Source organism: Cuculus canorus, chromosome 2, assembly GCF_017976375.1.
Source record: "Cuculus canorus isolate bCucCan1 chromosome 2, bCucCan1.pri, whole genome shotgun sequence".
NCBI lineage: Eukaryota > Metazoa > Chordata > Aves > Cuculiformes > Cuculidae > Cuculus > Cuculus canorus.
Genome location: NC_071402.1, coordinates 122988747 through 123010504, shown reverse-complemented (window position 1 = coordinate 123010504; position 21758 = coordinate 122988747). Strand labels below are relative to the sequence as shown.

The following is a 21758-nucleotide window of genomic DNA, read 5'->3' as shown; positions in this document are numbered from 1 at the left end:
GCCTAGCATTTGCAACATTAAATCTCATAGCTGTTCCTATTGAACCATGTTGTATTCTTCTCAGGTTACTTATCAAAAATCTCAAGAACACTTTGAATTGCACGTCTGCCCCTCCATTGTGCTTAACAGCCCCATTCCGAATAAACCACGTTTTCTCTCTGTACCTTCATTGAGATTATAATAAAAGCACTGAGTACTACTAGACTCAATCAACATATTTCTGGAATCCCATCCAATATATCCTTCCAAGATGACAGCAAATGAACAAATAGTCTATGCATGCAGTTTTCCTAACAGCTATACTTAACAGCAATCCACGTATTTCAGAAATATTTTTCATTTCATGAAAAAGCCTTGTGAGAGAATTTCAAAACTCCAGCTGGACATGATATCTCCTGGTTCTCCATCAAGTTTTGATATCAGCTGCACACACTAAAAATACAATACTTCATGTAGATTAACAACTCTGACTAGCTCTATGATTAAATATTTATTTTTGGCATCCTTATAAGTGACATGCTTTATTTTTATTACCTTATCTCAGTGAACACTTTATCACTTTGCCTCCAAGGTAATATTTATAAGTATTTAGCACAGCTTCAAAAAGCAATTCAGATGTCCTGAAATTCCACGATATTGCACAGAACATCTCCCACTGATGGACCCCTCTCTTGCAAATTTCTGATACATAATATGGAAGACTTGATGATTTTCACCAAATGATCCTGCACCACGCCTGAAACTTGATCCTGAGTTGAAAAATCTGGTTTTGAAGCCTTCTGTGAAGACTATGATGGACAGACTGCTGCAGCAGAAACAATTGTATACTTTGATGCCCAAAAAACTAACACCATCTAAGCATCTGCTTTTTATTCTTTTGAAATGAAGTATTAAAACTTCACAGACTTATTTTGGATATATAAAGAGACAGATTAAAATGCAGTATGTGTTTCACAGTAAAAAAAAAAAAAACTATGAAGATAAAATGGATGCTTTATATAAAATATTTACATAGATAGAACATAAAAAATGTACCATAGTTGGTAACCTTTATGACTTGGGGAACCATGTATTTACATATCTTTATCTTCGCATGTGCGTATGTGTGTGTTGTGTATATATTTTTAACAGTTGACAGCTGTTTTAGAGCATACAGAGATGCCAAGCTGAATGAGGGTCTTGATTACTTCAAGATTAGCTATCTAAAGTTTCTATTCATTTTAAGTGTTGTTAGTGCGAAGAGTCATTAGTCACTTCCTTGTCTCATAGAACATCAGCATACATTTACATTGTTAATGAACATTTGGGGTAAATGAATTAATGGCACTTTTAAACATCAATTCAATACTAATAACTTTGTATGTCATAGAAATGTTAAGGTTGGGATAAAAATGAGAAACCTTTTCAGTCAAGGTAACTAATCGCTTCTAGGCACAATAAAGGGTAAAATTAATTTGCAGTGGTTTTTTAAAAGGGAAAAATCTTGTTTTTTCTTGAAACAGAGTTGAGAGAATTACTAGTAATTTTTTAAGGAAAAAAATCAGAAGAAAATGATCAACTTTTTCTTGATTGGGAAAGACTAGGAGCAAGCTATATTTCCTCTGGAAACTGGTTATTATTTCAGATTATTGCACAAGATTATTTTCAAGTTTCTAAAAACATGTAAAAAAATGCATTTAGTTTATCAAACTAAAATGTCTCCATAACATTTAGATGTCATATACAATAGAGTAGGAACACTGACCTAGAAAAGCTATTTCATTTAATTATGAGGTTTTAGAATACTTCCCACTAGATGTTCATTCTCATTTTTGAACACTGAAAAACCTTTATAAACTGATGAAAATGAAAAAAGCTCGAAGGGCAATGAAGTTTTACCAATATATTTTAAAGGAAAATGTCACCTTCCTACAAACTGAAGTAATAAAGCTTACTAAGCAAAACTTGACATAGCTTTTTTCGTAAGCACTAGTAAAGAGAAAATTTATAGACAGATACACCCACATAGAGTAGTTGATCTGGGTAAGGGACCTAGGAAATGTGACGAAGTTGTTTCAATTCTGTAATTTAAAATAAATTTTTTATTTTGCCCTCCTGGTACATGTGCTCAATGACTGGAAAATTACAGGTAGTTAAGGTGCCACTGTGTATAAATGAGTACTTGAGGAATGTTTTCATGACAAGGATGAGCTTTCTCATTAAGCTTATCACTTTCTTCGAACCAACTATACTGTCACTACTTGCAAATAAATAGAAAAGACAAGCAACACGGACATGCACTGCATTATGCAAGCAGCTTCTTCTCACTGTTCATTAGAGTCTTCCAAATACCGCAATTTAATTAATTTACGTTACAAAGTCATTTCTACCTTTAGAACCTGTTAATTCTACCTCAACTTCCAGATTTTTTTTCAAGTAAGAACACAAATGATGAATTAAACAAAGAAAAAGGAAAAATCAGCCTTTTTATTTGCATAATCTCATCCAAAATAACATACTAAACTTCATTGCAGAATTAAAAAATCCCCATTCCCAAAGCAGTGTAAGAAAGCTGGTGCTTGAGAAAGTAACACAAAGGCATGCTGCATTTCAATATTTTTATCCTGGAGTCAGTGTTTGGTTTATGACTAAAAAAAGGATGACAGTGCATTTAATATTGGGCTAATGTTTCTGTCCATAATTGAAAGCTGACTTCTCGTTGTTTTCATTAGTGTCAGAGTGTTCTAGACACTCTGAAACATTCTTTAAGTTGCCCTGTTCAACTTTATTAACAAATTCTAAACAAAGTTTATAAAAAAATGACGAAAGGTACGGTTAGCATGACACACTTACTTAAGGTTTCTTGGTATAAAGTAAAAACAGTACAGAAATACGAAACTCACCTTCCCCCAGCTTGTTCAAATAACTTTGCAAGGGATCAATGCCTATTTCTTGTTCCTCTGTTTGCAAAGGGTGGCTGGTTTCAGACACAGAATGATACATATTGGCAATACTAAATTCCAACTGAAGGGTATTTTTCTAGAAGGAAAAAAAAAAAGAGAAAAAAACACATCAGTGTTTCTTTAGCTATTTTTAAATCACACTGGTCCTTATTTTCCAGGTGTAACATCACCATTAGATATCTAATAGCAGAACAACAGCGTTTCCATTCAAATGTCTTATTATTTGGAATCTAAAATAATTGTTACAGTACCTCCAGCTCTCACACTGCAAATAAAAGTCCAAGTGTGGTTTCAACAGATTGTAAAGTGGGTCAAGAGCCTCCTTCCTTCATTTTTCTAGCTTCCCCAACTCATCTGATTCTGGGGAGAACTGATGCTAGGCCATGGTGATGATGAAGCTCACAGAACAAAGCTGAGGCAGACTCATCACCATCGTTCTTCTGGACTCAGGACCTCATATACTAGAAAACCTTCCCTTTAACCATTTCTTCTCCAGAAATCATAAATCAAGTAGAAGACAACAAAGAGAGGGACACAAATGCATACAAGAAGAGAGAATGAAATAATACCGACTGATTTTGGTTTTATCAAGATTTATATTATCTTTCTAGAAAGACGGTGTTAAGGACGTCGTTGAAGAAACACAATCATCCAGGTAGTGAATATTTACAGAGAAGTTTGTCCAAAAAGGTCAAGGGCAAAACAGGAGAAAGCACAAAACTGAAAAACTAGAAGTAGGTGACATGGGTTCACAATCACAGGCTGCTAAATAGCATTCACATTACCCTTGTGTAAGTGAACAAGAACTATGTTAGATGTTCACGTAAGGAGTGCTGGAAGCTTTTATTTGTTGCAATGAATAAGAGGATGCCAATAAAAGGGTAAAAAGCAGATGGTGTTATGGTCAGAGCAGTAAGAAGGAAAAATGACCTTTCCAGTGCATTAACAGTGAGGAGTGCATTTGTCAAGACTGCATTTTGGTCACCGTACAGCAATTTATTAACAGCTTGAAATAGATGTAGCTAACTTGCAACACAAAAGAACTATGCCAGGCAAATAGGCCTGATTTGCCCAAGCACACTAAGTAGCTGCCTACAACCGCCTTCTGAATTTTAAACATCACTTACTGCAACTGCTTAGTTTACAAGTATATTAACTTTCTAACTCCAAAATTATTGAAAAATAAATATATGAAGAGAAGCATAAAAAGAACAGGATAGAATAGAATACACCTACACTTTCAGGATTGGCACATTATCAGTTCTGATAACACTAATTATGCTTTTCCTTTGCTTCTTACAAGGCATGGCATTGACCATATATGCTTTATACTTTCAGTTTACTGTCAATAAATGGAAGGGGACTGGGATTCCTAAGACCTTTCTAGTTTTATATGCTATCCACCTGTTTCATTTTCCTACTAAGTTATGTGGAGGAAAAAAAAAATCTCAAATTTTATAAAGGTATGACTTTATAAATACATAATAAACGAAGCTAGTTGGGCCACTGTTCGGCATTGCCCTCAAACGAATTCACCCAGACCATTTCAGAAAGGATGCTCTCTCAGCTGTATTCCCTGAGGGTTTTGTCCTTTATTTGTCCTGACACCTGTGTTACTGTGGTGCTGAAATGGTCACACCATCATCTCTCCCTGCTTTTCAGTTAGAAGACAAAATATGAAGTTCTTGGGAACAAGCATACCGGAATTGAGGGAAGGTAAGGCTGCCCACTTTTGCAGTGGTACACCTTTATGTCAAATTATTACAATCTTATATGATAAAACTCACCACTAAAACACAGACTTGCCTTGAACAACTCTTTGCACTAGCTCAACAAGAAGTATTATGATGCCAGTAGACATCATGTGTTTCCTATGTAATTTATAAGCCATGATCATGAAAAATGCATGAATGGTAACTTGGAGAAAAACATTTACAAACTTGCTAGGAACTTAAATAACATTTCATTGTTTTCCCACAGTGTTATGGGTACATATATATATTATAAAGAATTGTTTATAACTACCTGATAGCTTAGATAAATAAATGCAAAACTTGAAAGAATTTACTTTAAAAACAAAACAACACAACAACTTTGCAGAAAGAGATGTTTATAATTTTCTCCAGCTGGAATTTCAGTTGCTGCTCTCTTTGCAAGATCATTTCAATCGCCTTTTTACTGAACTGTTGACTCTGTCTTCCCAAAAATTACAAGCTTATTTTGAACCACGCTGCCAGAGTTTAACTTATTTTACGATCCTTCGGACATTGCTATATGATCTGACCAAGGCACAATCTCGAGTGCCTTTCAAACTGAGAAGCAGGCACAAAATGACCTTTGTGGTTTTAGCAGCAAATGCTTAGTTAAGACACTGTACGCTTCAGACTTACATTGTCCTACATGCATAACATGGTATGAAAGCAGCTCTAGTAAGTTTGTTCTTCTGTAGTCTTAATGTTCTATATCTACCTTCTCTTTTTCAAAAACTCTCCAAATGCCATGCCTTTACAACATGTAAGAGGCATAATTTACTTTATAGACCGTTAGAGTAGTTTTAAACAGCTGAATACATTTACTTTTGATACTCGCGCAGTGATTTAATCAGTTTCTTGTGTTTGTTTACAGATACATTTGATTAGTGTTATAAAAAATATCACTACCTATTAGTCTTGTCACTCCTTAGTCCAAGCGATTTTCTTTACAGTTTTACACTTCAGTTCTTTTCAGCTCTTCTAACAAAGAGCAAAGAGAACTATTAAACAATTATGGTTACACTTGGGATCTTACTCTGAGAAAGATTAATTCTTTACAATTTTGTGGTTGATTTGTAATGGCCTATAACATACTGTTATTATTAAATAAGATGCAATTTAAAAACATTCTCAATGTGAAACAATAAAAATGTTATAAAAATCTGAAATTCGATTATTAGATTACAACATTTGGCACTGGCTATCTCGTTAAACCCTAACATCTCAGTCAAAGCTAAAAGTGACTCTTATCTATTTCTAATTTCTGTTTTTCCTCCAAAGATGAAGGTCTAAAACCCCCAAAGACCAGAGACACTTCCCGGCACTGGGAGCTCAACTATTCTTTAATATACATGCAAAAATAATTAAGGCTGCATATGGAACACATATAGAGTTAGGGGGATGAAAAGAGACGCTAATGCATCCATGAGCCCAAGTAAAAGCCAGGCAGATAAACTTCTCACCTGGCTACTCTCCTTCGGTATGAAAGCAGGGGAGCCCTGGCGTCAGAAAGCGCTGCAGTGGCACAGCCCTGCTACAGGGCTCAGCTGCTCAGCTGTGCTTCCACTCCAGTTCACTCCTCTCCGATCGACACACGTAGAGTTAATCTAGTCTACTTTTTGCCAAGTGTGAAGGCAACTTGTCAGTATGACTGGGACCTGTCAGCTCAAATTTTCAATGGAGGCCACCAAAAATCCTTCAAAAGGCAGACTTACAGACAGCAACACAGAACCCCACTGGATGTTAAAAGGATGCTGTCGAATTAATTCCCGACAGGACATTATCCTCTCTCCCTATAACCTCCTCCATATTCCACAGGTGATAAAATATCTACCTGTTTCCATTAGGGAAAAATTTACTAAAGTTTACTAATGTCCACCTCGCTAACAACTTCTCTCTACACAGCAGGAATCAACTACCTGTTGAATTTTATGGTCTGATTTAACACACCCACTGAAATTCAGACAACTCTCCTTGTTCTCAGTACATACTTAGCTTTGAACTCTGTTGCTTCTTTTTTTAGATGAGATTTGTGCACCTAAGAGTCCACAATTTTCTGCCTTCTGTCTTATCTGCTCTAATAGTTGATATTTCTACCACCTCTTGCTGTATATTAGTCTTTCTTACACAGTCATACCTTTATCAAAACTGCCATTCTTCCTGTATACGAGTTGGTGAGTTTTGAATACTTAAAAAAATAATATTTAAAACATTCAACACAAAAAACACTTCTTTACCAGGCTGCCAGTGGCAACAGCCTCAACTCATCCATATTTAATATTCCATTAATATACATAAGTCATATCTATCTATCAAAAAATACAAGACTAAGATAACAGCCTAAGTGGACATCCTTCTATCATTAACTGAAGCACCAGCCACACCTGGACTCCAGCTGGGCAAAACGTGGCAAAAACATGTGTTACACAAACATAAAAGCACATTGTTATAACGAAAGGTGGTTACAACAAACAGCAGAGTCATCTGTAATAACAGTATAATAAATGATCATATAATAAACTGATTATAAGGAAAGTTCATTTAGAAGATGAAAAGTTCAAACTAAACCCAAACTTTATAGAGTTCTTCTAGCAGTGAGACTATTCATCACCCTAATCTCAAAAGGTTTCATGAATTTAAAATCACTATTCCATAAACAAAATGTAGCACAGTTGAAAATCAATACTGCACCTTATTTCAAGCTGTAAGATATTCATTTACCTCTTCAACAAATACTGAATACAAATATGCAGTATTCAAAGGAGCAGTTTAGGCATAACAAGCATTGTTTCAAAAATAGTTACTAAATTATTTCAGTTAAAAAAACCCTAAACCCACCTCATCTGAAATGTTTCCCTTAATCATCAGTGTTTATATAGACTTTTAAAAATGATTAATTCAAACTACAAAACATATCAAAATTAATGTTTAAGATGTGAAGAGTGTTCATATTGTTTAGGCAAAATTAGAAAATATAATCAGTCTCACAAAGGATATTTTGAAGATGTAACTGAGTAGGTGAAAAAAGAATTAGGCAATTCTGAGCTTTTACAACATCCATTTCCCCTCTCTTCCCGTCCCCCAGTGGTGAAATGAAATGAGAAGAATTGCAGGCTTGAGGAGGTACTTAGGACCAGCACAGAACTGCACAAATTGTAGCACTTGCCTCAGTCTTGCTTTCTGACATCCTCTTACCTCCAAATGATCAAGCAAAAGAGCAAAACATTTTATGCCTCGCAAAAGGAAAAAGAAAACCACCAACATTAAGGAAGAAGCTGAACAACACTGTTTAATCTTGGATATGCTAAAAATAAAAGTCAGTTTATATCAGTACCAGCAAAGCTACTAGAAATGACATTTCTGAAATCTACTGAAGCGTACCAAAGTCTTTAAGTAATACTTTGCATTCATTCTATTAGACCGTATCAACCACCTTCTCCAAATTATCTTTAGGCCCTTATTTAATGCCATATAGCAAAGTTTACCGTTTTAATTACTTAAATTGATGACAAGAAGAGAAAATACTTGTTTAGCTAAGTGATAAATTAGCTGCCCTGTGAAGTCAAATTGATTAAAACGACCTGACTAAAAGCAAATGTCTGATGTGGTAATGGTCTTATGCATGTTTTGTTAAGTTTGACAGCATCATGTTATGAGGGTTCACAACTCTGCCCTTCATTTGCAGCTTATGAAGTAATCAAGCATGTTAGCACACAGAAATGAGGATTCTCCAGAAAGTGAAAATATTTTGAAATAGATAAGGAATTAAGTATTAGGAGAATAAACATGCATTGTTTATTTAAAGCAATGAAGTACAGATGACTTGCAAATAATCTAAAAATGGTTCCAGACCCTGAGTTTTCTCTCACTGGCCAAACTTCCCAGGCCTTAAATTATTATTCCTAAACTAGAAAGGTGAAAAAAAGAGTTATCCTTTCTCTGACTAGAGGGATGAGTAGGAGATAGTCCATCGCTTGAGACTTTAGTATCACCAATCCCATTTATATAGAGAAGTTACTAATTCAAGTGCCTCCCTCCAAAACCACCAACAAACCCAAACACGCCACCACCTCCTTCTTTAAAACCAGCTGAGGTTTCCACTCAGCCTTCCACAGGCTGCCACCACCCACTGAAGAAATATGCTTTAGGAGGAACGCCTAGTAACCCAGAAGAAAAGTGCACAATTTGACAAACTTTGGATAGCATAAAGCAAGTTTGTTTACTTTTGTAAAATGTATCAGATTATGTATCATTAAAATAGAATGATGCAAACATGAAATGGACTGACATGGTAGAGCAGATTAACATGAACATCAGGTGGGGTCCAGAACAAAACAAACCAGATCATGCCACTAACGGACAGGTTAACAGCCAGCGAGTCTGATGATCATGAAATGCTATTAATTTTGCCCCATTTAATAGCATTTCCCACATTTTAACTTCTCCCTGTCTGATCTTAATACAAAAACAGGGTAACATTGGACTTTAAATAAGTTAATTAAGTATTAAAATCAATCATGTGAAAGTCTTAATATTTAATATTGTTAGATTGTATATCAAAGTGGTTTTATTATTTATTTACTCCAAACCTTTCCAGAATACTTCATGTGGCAACAGGGGGTCTGGATCTCACAAGACAAATGCATTTACAATGCCAAATAAATTATATATAAAAGCATTTGTCTTAATACATGTCATTCAATATTAAATATCACCCATTGGTACCACCCTGAAACACTAATCCATTTTTACCAACTGCACATTTGTATTATTCAAATGTTGTCTATTAAATAGTTGTCTCAAGAGCCACAGTAAAGGAATACGTACCTAAGAACAATTATCATAGGAGCTTTAAAGCACTGTCTACATATTTAACCCTACAACTTTCATGTCTTACCAGTACTTAAACATGCAAAGTATAAATTCACTAGTGAATTAAAATGTCAGGGATAAGAAACAACATAAATAGCCTGGGACCATGACAATGTATTCTCTTGGTAATTCACATGATAGTTAAAAAATTTTAATGCTAGTAGTTAAAAAAGAAAAAAACAATGACAGAACTTTATCATATGTATAAACATAAATATAAACACTTCATATTCTGTTCATTTGGAAGACAGGAAATCTTCCACATATTTGTTACAAGCAGGGAGCAAGTTCACACAGTTCTCTTATAGTTTTCTTGATGTTTCACAGTTCTGTAAGATAAACTAATTCGACTAAGGGAGAAAAGTTTGAATAGGGCAGAGGACCAAAATCCTTAGGGATACAGTTGACCACTGTATTCAATATCTGTAGCCCTCTACCAACCTTGTCAACGTTTCCCAAGATCTATTGCTATGAAAAATGACATTTGACATTTATGTTGAAACAATTTCTCTTCTGCATTGAAAATGGTTACAATGAAAGTATAAACAGCATCAACCAATTTAAACTTCCAATTCTACAGTTATGTATTCAGTACAGCCTCATCCATAATAATAACAGTAAACAATGACTAGGCAAGACGATAGCCAAAACCAGTCTCAACTTTGCAATCTAAATTTTCTGTTAAAACCAAATCTCCCACCCTCAGCACAAAACTATTTGTATTTTTAATGCAAGCTTTTGTGACAGCTCCACAATGAGGCTGTTAAGAGAACAGAACTTTGGTCTAACTTTGATTCCAAACAAGAAACGTCTAAAAAGATCCAAACTGAACAGCTACACATAGCCCATGCCCTGAACACTCCCTACACTCCTAAGACCTAGCAGTTTAGCAACAGATGTGAAAAGTCTATACTGTGGTATTTTCACCATACTTACTTTTAACTAAACACTCATACAGAGAAAGGTTCCTCATAGAGGAGGAGGGGAGGTGGCATGGCAGGGTTTGGTTTCTCTGCTCAGAGAAGTACATGATCTCACACATGATCAAAATTACAAGTTAACTGCCAAAACAAATAAGATTTGATGAAATAAATCTCATTACTGTCATTACTGAATAAGTTAGCCAAAAGCGGGAGGCTGCTGCCTTGTAAACAGAGGCTATCAGCACTTTTTGTGAAACTGAAAACATAGAAGAAAGTTGAAAATTGGGATAATAAAAGACGGCAAGAGAAGACTACAATACTTGTAGAAGACATACATTGGAAAAGGAATCTAGTTGGACACTGGCTGTCAAGTTAGTTCTTGGAATACACTGGTGAAAGGGAATTTTTTATTATAATAAAAGGAACAAGATTTCAACACAGCAAGCTTTAATTTTTAGGCAAGAAACAAAACCAGAAAGAGGAATTCACATAGGCTGACCAACTCTTAAAGAGAGCCCTCTTTTATGTAGGCTATGCTGATGCAGAGGAAGGATAGAAAAGGCAATGACATGAACTTGACTAAACCACAAATTTCAATGAACCAAAGCATAAGAAGGAACCACTCAAAGTAAAAATTAGGCCATATAATCCAAGTTGAATATAAATAAGCGCAAAGTTACAGGGTAAAATCAGAAAGGCAAAGAATAAATAAGAAGCAATTAACAAGGAACACCAGGAACAAGAACAGAACATTATATATCATGTCAGGAGATGCATACGCATGCACTAGTAGGTAGATGAGAAGAGCGCAAAGATTTTAACTCTGATTTAAAGAAAAGGGAGAGTTGTCACAAATTACAAGAGAGGTGAAGTGTTTTCTGCTTCACCGTTTGCTAAGATTCTGGTGAAAATCATCAGATGGCTAACACATTCAGCACCATTTAAACAATACGTAGTTTAGCTTGGAGAAAAAGATTAGAGAAGTAGGTAAAATCAGTTCTTTGCAAATTCTCACATACAACTCTGTTTAAGATAACTTCATGCAGGACTTTGGGCTCAACTGATACTGTTGTCAAAGCAGGTAGTTCTGTCCTCCTCCTCCTGACTGATCATTGTTACCCCTGTGCCACTTTCCCACTACTGACACAAGCATCTACACGAAACCAAGTGAGTCAGCTCATGTGGGTTGAAGCTATCCCACCAAGAGACTAAATTTTAACTAAGCCCAGTTAAAACCTTGCACCTGGTTTGAACAATCAACTACAAAAATACAAGAGGAACAACTAGTTATGAAGCAGTTGTGAGGGAAAGGGCAAGTGGATGATTAATGAGTCAACGATACCACATTACTTCAAAACAGCCAAAACAAGTTAATAAAAATGAGAAGTGTAAATCTGCTCCCATCATCTGATGGTGGTAAGCCCTGAGCTACAACAGTGTATCCATCTTTAGATGGATAGCCCAAAACGACCATAACCAGCTGCGGCAGAGAAAAGCAACAAGACCAACTAAGAAGTCTACAAAACTGTAAGATTAATTAAGAAGTCTAGAAACTACAACCTATGGCGTAAGACTGAAAGAAACTGAACGTTTTACTTTAGTGAAAGGAAGGTGGGAGGGAAGGAAAGGAAAGGAAAAATGCAGTAAGATTTCAAATTTATACATCATCCAACTCTGAAGGTACTCTCTTCCCTTACAGTAATCTAAAAGTGCTGAAAACCCTATTCATATTAAAATGATTCAAACAATTGGAAACCCACTAAAAAAAAGAAATCCTTGTTTATTTTAAAATATATTTTATCTATGTGGTTATAAAACAATTCAACATAATTTAAATTAAAGCTTTCTCCTTCCAAACACAGTTAGGAGATTAAAGTAGTTTATTGCTGTTTATGGTATGGAAATGACTGCTTTTAAGTATTTAAGAGTTTTACTTTCAGGAACACACAGGCACCATGCTATGCTACACACTTTATGTTTTAGTAATACATATGTAACTCAAAGGGCCAAAGAATGTCAAGACTGAAAGAAATCACCAAAACAGTGAACTGGAAAAAATGGCAGCTTAGCCTGAAGCTTTGCTCAAAATGATAGTAACTAGCTCAGACACTAAAAGTGTACTCAATGAAATAAGCTTCTAAGATATCACAGCTTTAAAGTAGTAAGCAATTAATCTAGGATGCTGCCTTTATTCTTTCACTATTTTTAGAAAGCAGTTTCCTACAGAGGTTGACAGAATTTTTATAGAAACACCAGCGTGTTCATGCACGCACAGAGGCATTTACATCAAATATTTCTCTTCTAGTCTTCTCTTCTAGATATGCAGATGCGCAAGCAACATGGTCTCATGCTGAGGTACAAAGAAAGTTGGTGTAAGCCCCGTTTGCTGGAGAAAAGGACAAGTTCATAGGCACTTTGAAAGGAGGAGAGAGAGAAATTTTTTTGTATCTTACAATTAAGGTTCTACATAATGTGAAGAACCGTAACCCAAGTTCACGGCTGTGATCCTGTCCTCATGAGTGAATTCAAATGGGCACAGTTGCTGAAGAAAACCAGGTGCAAGATGAAAGCAAAGACAGGGTGCTATCCAAAATCTATTCAGCTGCAGTGCAACAAATGCAAATTGCAAGGATTTCCCATTAATTCTGCCAATGGGAGCAGTGGTTTACTTAAGTATGTCTAAAAGCCATACTCAGAGTAAAAAGGCTTTACAGTAGTGTTACCTTTGGTAACAAGTATGCTGAAGTTTCCCATGAATGCTCTCTCTCATACCCAAGTGCTCAGTCTCAAGCCATACTCTATGTAAGGCACCAGTTTTCGTGTCATGTACTGTCTGCTCACATTGCTTCTGTCCAGCCTGGACACATCAGGAGTAACAAAAGCAGGGTGCTTAGGTGCCGCTCTAGTGGCTCAGCATTTTTGTAGAAAAGTTATTCATATCTTGGATGTAGTGAGTTTCAAACGGTAAGACTTGGAAACACAACGTACAGATGAAATCTGCTGACCTTGGTGGGTATTTGACTGTATGAAAGTACTTTATACCAAAACATCACTACTGCTATGAGTAACATTTCACTCATGATTTTTTTAGTAGGAATGTATCACTGTATTCCATACTACTAAAAAACGACAAGGCGGGTTTTTCCTTTTGCAGACAGTGAACTCTGCTGCTCACCACATCTTGCTGCATCTCTTCTGTTTCTGATGTTCAGGAACTCTTAGTACTAATTCAAGGCTATGAATATTATAAATGAGACAAAATTACAGTGCAATACTCTTCCTTCTTTAATAACTCGATTGCTTAATACAGTGTTATCTGTTGAACTTATTTTCCTATACCTTCCCACTCGTATTTTCCATTCAAATTTTTGAGCAGCTGGATGAAATAGTCTATACTTCCCGTACCGGCACATCAAACTGTAAAGGGAACAAGTGGTCTTGCTGAAGCCTTCAGACACAGAGAAGCTAGGCAGGCAAGGCCACTGTAGCATAATGATTTCTATAATGCACTGTTACTTAGAAACATTTATTCATCCTAAAATATTTTCTGGGCAGTCCCTGCTCCTTGCCAGAATGTGTAAAACAAAGGCATAGAAGTCACAGCACAAGCAGCGTGGTACATCAAATGCGCATTGGCTGAAAACCTAAAATAGACGCAGGTCTTAAACAGCAAGTATGAAAACAGTATTTTGCGAGGTTATAGAGAACACAAGTCTAGCTATAAAAAAATATTTAATACTGCAGAACTTCAGAAAAGTACCCTAAAATTTGCAGTAACAGTAAGAATCCACAACATAAATTAATTCAGAAATAAGGATAAAATACACTTTTTAAAGGGGGAAATATTAACAAAAGTGACATACAATTTTTGAGTAAAAGTGACGTTTTGAATGTGCAGTAAATTTGTCTTACCAGAAATGTGCTACCAACAAATTCTATTCTCTTCACCCTAATTCCTGGGTTTATTTTGCTTTTGATGTGGGTTACCACTATGCAGCAAGAGATGAAAGTCTGGTTTTGCATGACATTATTAGACAACACATTAAGTAGCAGGGCAAGATCTTGGACAAGACCAGAAGTAGTATGTTAAGTAAGTCAATTGCCCTGAGACTCTATCTGTGCTTCTGCTTTGGGGAATAAGAGCAAAACAACAGGTGGGACTCTCTAACACTTCCAGATTTTTAATAGGGTAATACAACAGACTGACAGGTCCTAAATTGACAGGCTTATTTGAGCGCTCTCTCTAATTCACCAACCCCTCTGACAGGAATGAATCTCCCAGTGTTGCCTGCACAGCAAGTTCTGTTGTATGCAACCAACAGAAAAGAAACAGAATTCCCACAAAACAGGGAAGAGATTTGAAGAATTCTATTGGAACAACAGCTGTCATTATACTTTACAGAAAGCTTGCAACACCTTTGAGGCTAAGCTTTTAAGCCTATTTTATTAAAAAAAAAAACCAAACATGTAAACAAGATACGGCTAGAAACCTTCTTGATTAAAATTTTCCTATTGTTTTTAGAAACCATTTACATACAATTCTTCTTGTTTGTATTAGATGGACTATTATGACTTTTAAAGAATATTTAACATACAAATCACAACAGCATTAACACTCTGAATCCTTTTGGACAAAACAGCTGTTTTCACATACTTCTTTCCATCTCTTTTCCCCCCCCTCCCCTTTTGACCAATTTTATTGTCTTTCTCTCCAAACACATGGAATATCAATTTGCAAAATGGTAGCTTTCACATTTTTTCCCTGCTGCATATTTTATGATTTTATTCTTTAACTGATCACATGTAAAAGCCTACAAATATGTTGTTGCAGTTCTTGCAAAAGTTGAGGTAGAGAAGTGACCTACTTCAGGTAGAGAAGTAACCTAATAGCAGCCGGGCTATGGACCACTTTGCACATTAAGAAGAATGAAATAAGAGTTTTGAACTGGATCCAGAAGTAAATGGAAAGAAACAAAGCATATAGAACACAGGTGCGATGTGTTCTCACTTTTCTTTCTTGCTTAGTAGTACGGCTGTGTGTCTCGGGGCACCTAAAATTAGCAGTTACTTCTGAAATTTTGGTCTGCCATCTATTATTCATCTTTCTTTTTCTCCTAAAAGCAAGACATGAGATGGCAGTAACAGGCCTTTGTAGCTTCCTGATGGAAAATGAGGTAAAATTTGACCAAGGCAATAGATCTTTTTTCAAAGGAGAGGTGACAGACAGAGATTGCCTAGCTGAGATAACTATTCTCTGTCATACACATATTGCAATTCCACCTGTTGCCAGGAAGCCTTGAAGTTAAGTATTTCTCAGGCAGGCATCAGATCCTCTGCCTACTCATTCAAACTCCTGTGCTTGGGAAGTTCTTGTTCTTCACTATGGGAAAAAAAAGGGAAATCCTTTTCTGTTTTAGCAGCTACATTTATAAGCAAACCACTGAATACAACAGATAACATTAACTTATTCGTCATTTTTGGTTTAGAGGTTTTGACAGCATCTTACCAAAAATGAAAGCCAAAACAGAAAGGATAATTGAAATGAAATTATTTAGAAGGACAGAAAATCACTCCTTCACTATGCTACTCTAAGTCACCTTGCTTTCTCCCAAAGAACCTCACGTAGGACTCGTTTTATCCATTCAAATAGCTGAACGTGGTTTTTTTTAACATAAAGATTTATTTCTAAAAAATATCAGGTAGTATACCTATACAAAGTTAGCCTGATAGAAAGATTATTTCCTTGCCTCCTTTAAATTAAAGACTGCTTCTGTATTTAGTGGAGCTCTTTCACTGCACTCTTGTCAGAAAGAGCAGATGAAGAAAGTGGTCTCACCTTCCAAAGGAATACACACAGTTTGGCTTGTAAAAGGCAATATAAACAACTAAAGAATATTTTAACTAAAACTTTGCATTCTTTTTCTCAAAGCCTGTAGGAATGATCATGAGAGAACACATGCAGGAGAGTTTTTGGATTTGTTCGGTTGTTTCTTTCATGATCGATGTACCATTTCACCACTAAACTCTTAAGTTGATGGATAAAATGCTTTAGACCTTATCCAAAGGTCTTATTATTTCTTACAAATGGCTACTTTCACAGATATGTGCCATGCTATCAGAACTCTTCTTCTGATTCATACTATCAATGATCTGGAAGACACCATCCAAAACAACTACAATGTTCCCATCAACAGTAGTCGTTGTGTAAACCAACATGTGAATACTCCTTAAACTTTAATACAGCCATTATTTAACGTAAGACCAGTTTTACGAATTAAAGGCGCACAGTCTGTGCCATAGCGATCCCAAGACTTACACCCACACAGCACTTCTGCACAACAAAAAAAATTTAGTCATTTTGATTCTAGTTTATATTTAGGTAGTCCACCATGAAAGAGCCCAGAACTCTACCCTAACCCAGGTCGCCTGTATGCCATATGTATATGCAGTTGACTACATCAATCAAAACGGCTCACAGTTCAGATGATGTATACAGAAATAAATGTACTTTACCTAGAGGTCAAAATAATTTCTGTAAGAGCACAGCATATTCTCTTTTTTTTTAGCTACCTCCTACAACTATGAAGTATAAAAATTTAACAAGCTGCAAAAAACCCCAAATCGAACACCATACATTGAGTTTCTTTAGTGTCACACTGGGAATGCTATAATTATAATTAAGAATACACTGCACTTTTAACCCTATTTCTACTGTATCTTTCTATATTATGCCCTATAGTGGCCTATGCCAGCTTTATTACAAAATATGCCATGGGAGGAAAAGGTTTAAAAATAAAAAAAAGTCAGTTCTGCTACTCTGAGATCACATACACAGGAACTGAAGTTGGATTTTGTCTTCTTAAGATTGTGCTTCTATGTTTTGCCCTCATTCCTGTCTCAGCTTTTGCAACCATATAATACAGTGTGGGGGGATCTCCATGACAGTGGGTAAATTAGGATTTCACTACCATCAAGTCTGGATTGTTTCTTAAAAGGGCTACGTATCAGTGTACCTCTGATTTAACAGAAGTGTGAGACTTTCAAAACCACAGTGTCAACACATTAAGCAAAATAGGTGGGATTTTTCAAAAATGTTCTAGAAATTCCATGAAATAAGGTAGGTTGAAATGTATACATGTCCCTACGTTGGCTGCATGAAGAGAAAGCTGCAACACAAACGCAGGAATACTTCTCTACACATGACAGGAAAAGAAAAAAGACAGCTGGAATGTTGGTGATTCATTTTCACACTTATTTCTTTTTTAGCTGGACAGCAACTTTGTTCCTTTCACAGCCACTGGACAGGACTAGGCCTACAAACATAAGAGTTTTTTAAAAAGCACCTACAATTTATTTTTTCTTGAAATTTGACTGAGAAAATAAACACACATAACTGAAATATAAAAAGGAATGGGCAAATTATATATATGACAATTCAATAAACAACTGTGAAATAGAAGTGTGTGAAAAACAGTTTCTGATCGTGTCATGAGAGACCACAGAAGACTGAATTCTGGCTTCTCTAAGACTCCTCTTGATATCATCAGGCTGGATAGCCAGCCTCAGTGCTCTAATGTACATGTAAAAGGGCCATTTCTCTAGATTCATCAGAAGTTCTGACCTCGAAACTTTATAAATTCATTTGTTCATATGAAATTATTTTAGGAACCTTTCTGTATTTCACTATTATGCATCTTTCTGGTAAAAAAATTGGAATGAAATTTAAGTGTACTGCACGTTACTGTGACTTCTAGGTATTCAATTAGTAAAGAAGGGGTCTACAATTGCTCATCTCATCTTCACATCTGAAATCTCTGAAAAATAATTAATACCTACCAGATGCTGTGTATGGACTTATGTAAAATATGCAAATAAAAATATCCAAAGGGCCTACACTAATTTTATGACAACAAAGTCCATAGCTGTAATATTCCAAACAACACCAATACTTATTTTCTTGAGTGTAAACGTGTACAATGAAACACAGAAGTAAAATATTAGCTTTCTCTACAAGAACATAGGATTTGAGTTAGAAGTCTAAATGTCAGCACTGAACATTATAAAATTATACAGAATAAGGAGGAAACAGGGCTGATAGTGCATATAAATATGACAGTGTATTAGGCTGCACTTAATTACCAGTTCAAACAACAACCTGATCTAACCTTTGACAAGTAAAATAAATGTTCTGAATAATTCAACCAAAGCAAACATTTGCTGTTAAATGCTGGCTAATTATAGTAAGAGTTGTACTGAGAGGGGGGAAAACCCAAAAGAGATGGTAATTTATATACTTCTCCTGCAGTTGCTACAGCTATTCCTTGAAACCCTTCACTTTTTTTTTTTTTTTTTTTTTTCCATGCAGGACAGCTATAAAGTATCCACCTTGGGAAAAAAATCTGTCTATGTTTAAAGGAAGAACCACCACAATAGAATAACTAGCTTTAATTTACAAGCACTGAAGAGACAGTTCAAATACAGAAAGAAAGGTAACATCATTTAGCCTGGAGAAGAGGAGGCTGAGGGGAGACCTTATTACTCTCTACAACTACCTGAAAGGAGGTTGTGGAGAGGAGGGAGCTGGGCTCTTCTCCCAAGTGACAGGGGACAGGACAAGAGGGAATGGCCTCAAGCTCCGTCAGGGGAGGTTCAGGTTGGATATCAGAAAAAAATTCTTCACAGTAAGAGTCATTGGGCACTGGCACAGGCTGCCCAGGGAGGTGGTCGAGTCGCCTTCCCTGGAGGTGTTTAAGGAACGGGTGGATGAAGTGCTTAGGGACATGGTTTAGGGAGTGTTAGGAATGGTTGGACTCAATGATCCAATGGTTCCTTTCCAACCTTGTGATTCTGTGATTCTGTGATCAGTTTCAAAAACATTTGAATACCTTTTCTGACAACGGCTTTCCGATAGGAAACGTTTCTGTTGGTAATGCTCTGTATCACACTGGAAGATAAGAAAATGTAGAATAATAACTAAGCCTTTTCTAAACTATCAGTGCAAAATCACACAAAAGTCTCATTGCAAGACAGGGGAGCACAGTTCAATCATGTCCAATGCATTTCTGAAAAGAAAAGTAATGAATAAGTTTAAAATCTTTCTTTAGATAAATACTAGATCAACAGTTAAACGACATAAGTAAACCAAGGAGATTCTTTAAAAATAACCTCTCCTAAAATCTGATTAAATAATTCCACCATTATGACTTTTTCAGAAAGTATATCTGGCTATAGATAATATATCTATATGAAATATTGAACGTGTTTCAAAAAGAAGCTAGATATCTCAGAAAAATAAATATATGTGACAAGGACAAATATTTAAAGTCAGCATGCTTCCAATATCAGAACATCAATAACCATGAAATTGAAACCATTACAAAAAAAAAAAAGGAGTTTTTTCCTTCCAGCATTAATGCCTTCCAGTTGTAGGCTATTTTTAAAGAAGTAAATGTCTTTTGCTATGTTTGGGCCAAGAGTTTCACTTATTTATGCAATGAAAAGTTAGTAGAGGCATCAGCTGTCTATCCGCATGCACAATAACTATGGTTCAGAAGAATCAGAAGACCATGAAAATTTCACGGACAAGCAGTGTATGGTAAATGAAAGAAGCCTATAAATCCCTAATCTTGAATATATATTAATATTTGAAGGCTTTATATAATCTGCAAAGTAAAAAGTGAAAACCATTAAAAATATTAAAACTGACTGTAAGTATGCTCCTCTCTTTTCCCAAAAGTAATTTGTGTGCAGATAAGTTCTGGCCACAAGTTTCCAAGACAAACATATTATTTTTAAGTTACCTTTTATACTTTCATAAATATTTAAACTCTCCCTGAAATTTTAAATATGTTTATAGAGACACGAATGCTAACATTCTTAGCCTGTTATAATGCTGAAATAAGAATTAAACTATTTTTTGCACACTGCAAGAGAAACAACTTTTAAAAGAAACAAATAATAAATGCACAAAAAATTTGCCACAAACAGTTTACTTGATAATGAATCAGGTGGATTCAAGAAATTGAAGCAGATTTTCTAGCTTACAGTGTAAATTGAATACTGGAAAACTGAGTTTGAAGGTCATTACTATTCTTGCTCCATAACTCAGGATAAAGTCTTTACACAAACAAAGTAGTAAAGAATTTGACAAGATCCATGCCTAACACTCTGGAGAAATTCAAGGACAGAATTAACTTTACACTGTATCTACTGCTTCACGCCAAATGGGCAGTGAAATGCACTGTTTTTTTCTTATGCTGAGGCACCCATAAAAATATACTCAGCTGTATTTGGACAAGACAGAGCAAAATCTTAGGCAGTCATTGGTAAATGCAATGAATCAACTCTTTCTCGCTATTATCCTGCACATAAATTTTTGGCATTTAAGCATAAAACTGGAACACGTCTTCTGTAGAGTTGTTATGCTTTTTATATTTGGCACTTGAAATGTTACCAGGTTCATTAAGGTAAATTTCACTAATAGGAAATACCTTTACCTTTCTGTCATTGAAAAGGTAGCAAGAAATAAAAACAGTCACTTAATAAGTCACTTAATTCTAGATAAACAATAAAATAAACAAAACCAGCCAGGTCATAGTTTGCAAGAGCTGGTATGAAGACTGCTGCTTGATGGGCTTGATACAATTGATGCTGGTCACTCATCAGCGCCAATTACACTTTCCTGTTACTCTTGATTTTATGAACTGTTGCATACTTTAAGTAGCAGAATATTAAACATCTAAATAAGAAATGTAATACAATTTTTATATTTAAATAACTAAAACTGATAGAAGCACTGATGGAAATGCTAGTGTACTAAAATGCTAATATACTAAAAACTAAAGAAAACCCAAACCTCTCTTGGCCAATAGCACTGTTCCTGAATATCATCCTAAGTATCAGTCTGAGAGGTGTACTTGGAGGGGTGATTATAACCAAATAATTTAGTTACATATGCACATGTACTTGGGTGTAAACCACCTAATATCTTTGCCCAGTGTGGCGAACTTGGAGAAAAATTTATCTGAGTCCAAAAGATATCTCCATCCAGACCGTTAAAGAAGAAGAGGCATATCATCATGCTGAAACTAGCCAAGCTTTTACCCTGGCTTCATGTACAAAATTTTAACACTGAAAACCACAAGAACTAAAGATCTAGTTAGCACTTAGGATTGATACTTCTGGGCAATAGGTTATAGTGAAATCAGAGCTGAGAGTAAAAAGTAGAATGGATAAATCAACAGAAATCATAGCAGAATTACTACTGAGGG

The 21758-nt window shown here is 35.6% G+C and overlaps 1 protein-coding gene across 8 annotated transcripts in view; it reads right to left on the bottom strand.

Moving 5' to 3' along the window:
• Positions 1-21758, bottom strand: part of TBC1D5 (TBC1 domain family member 5) — a 319581-nt gene that overhangs the window by 189896 nt on the left and 107927 nt on the right. For 5 of the 8 annotated variants that reach the window (XM_054057266.1, XM_054057270.1, XM_054057271.1 and 2 more), the window contains one exon: positions 2883-3018. In XM_054057266.1, coding sequence (XP_053913241.1) covers positions 2883-2982 — 100 coding nt within the window. In that variant the 5' untranslated portion in view covers positions 2983-3018. Of the gene's footprint in view, positions 1-2882; positions 3019-19373; positions 19433-21758 lie in introns of those variants that run through there. The other 3 variants (XM_054057267.1, XM_054057269.1, XM_054057273.1) reach the window with 2 other exon arrangements.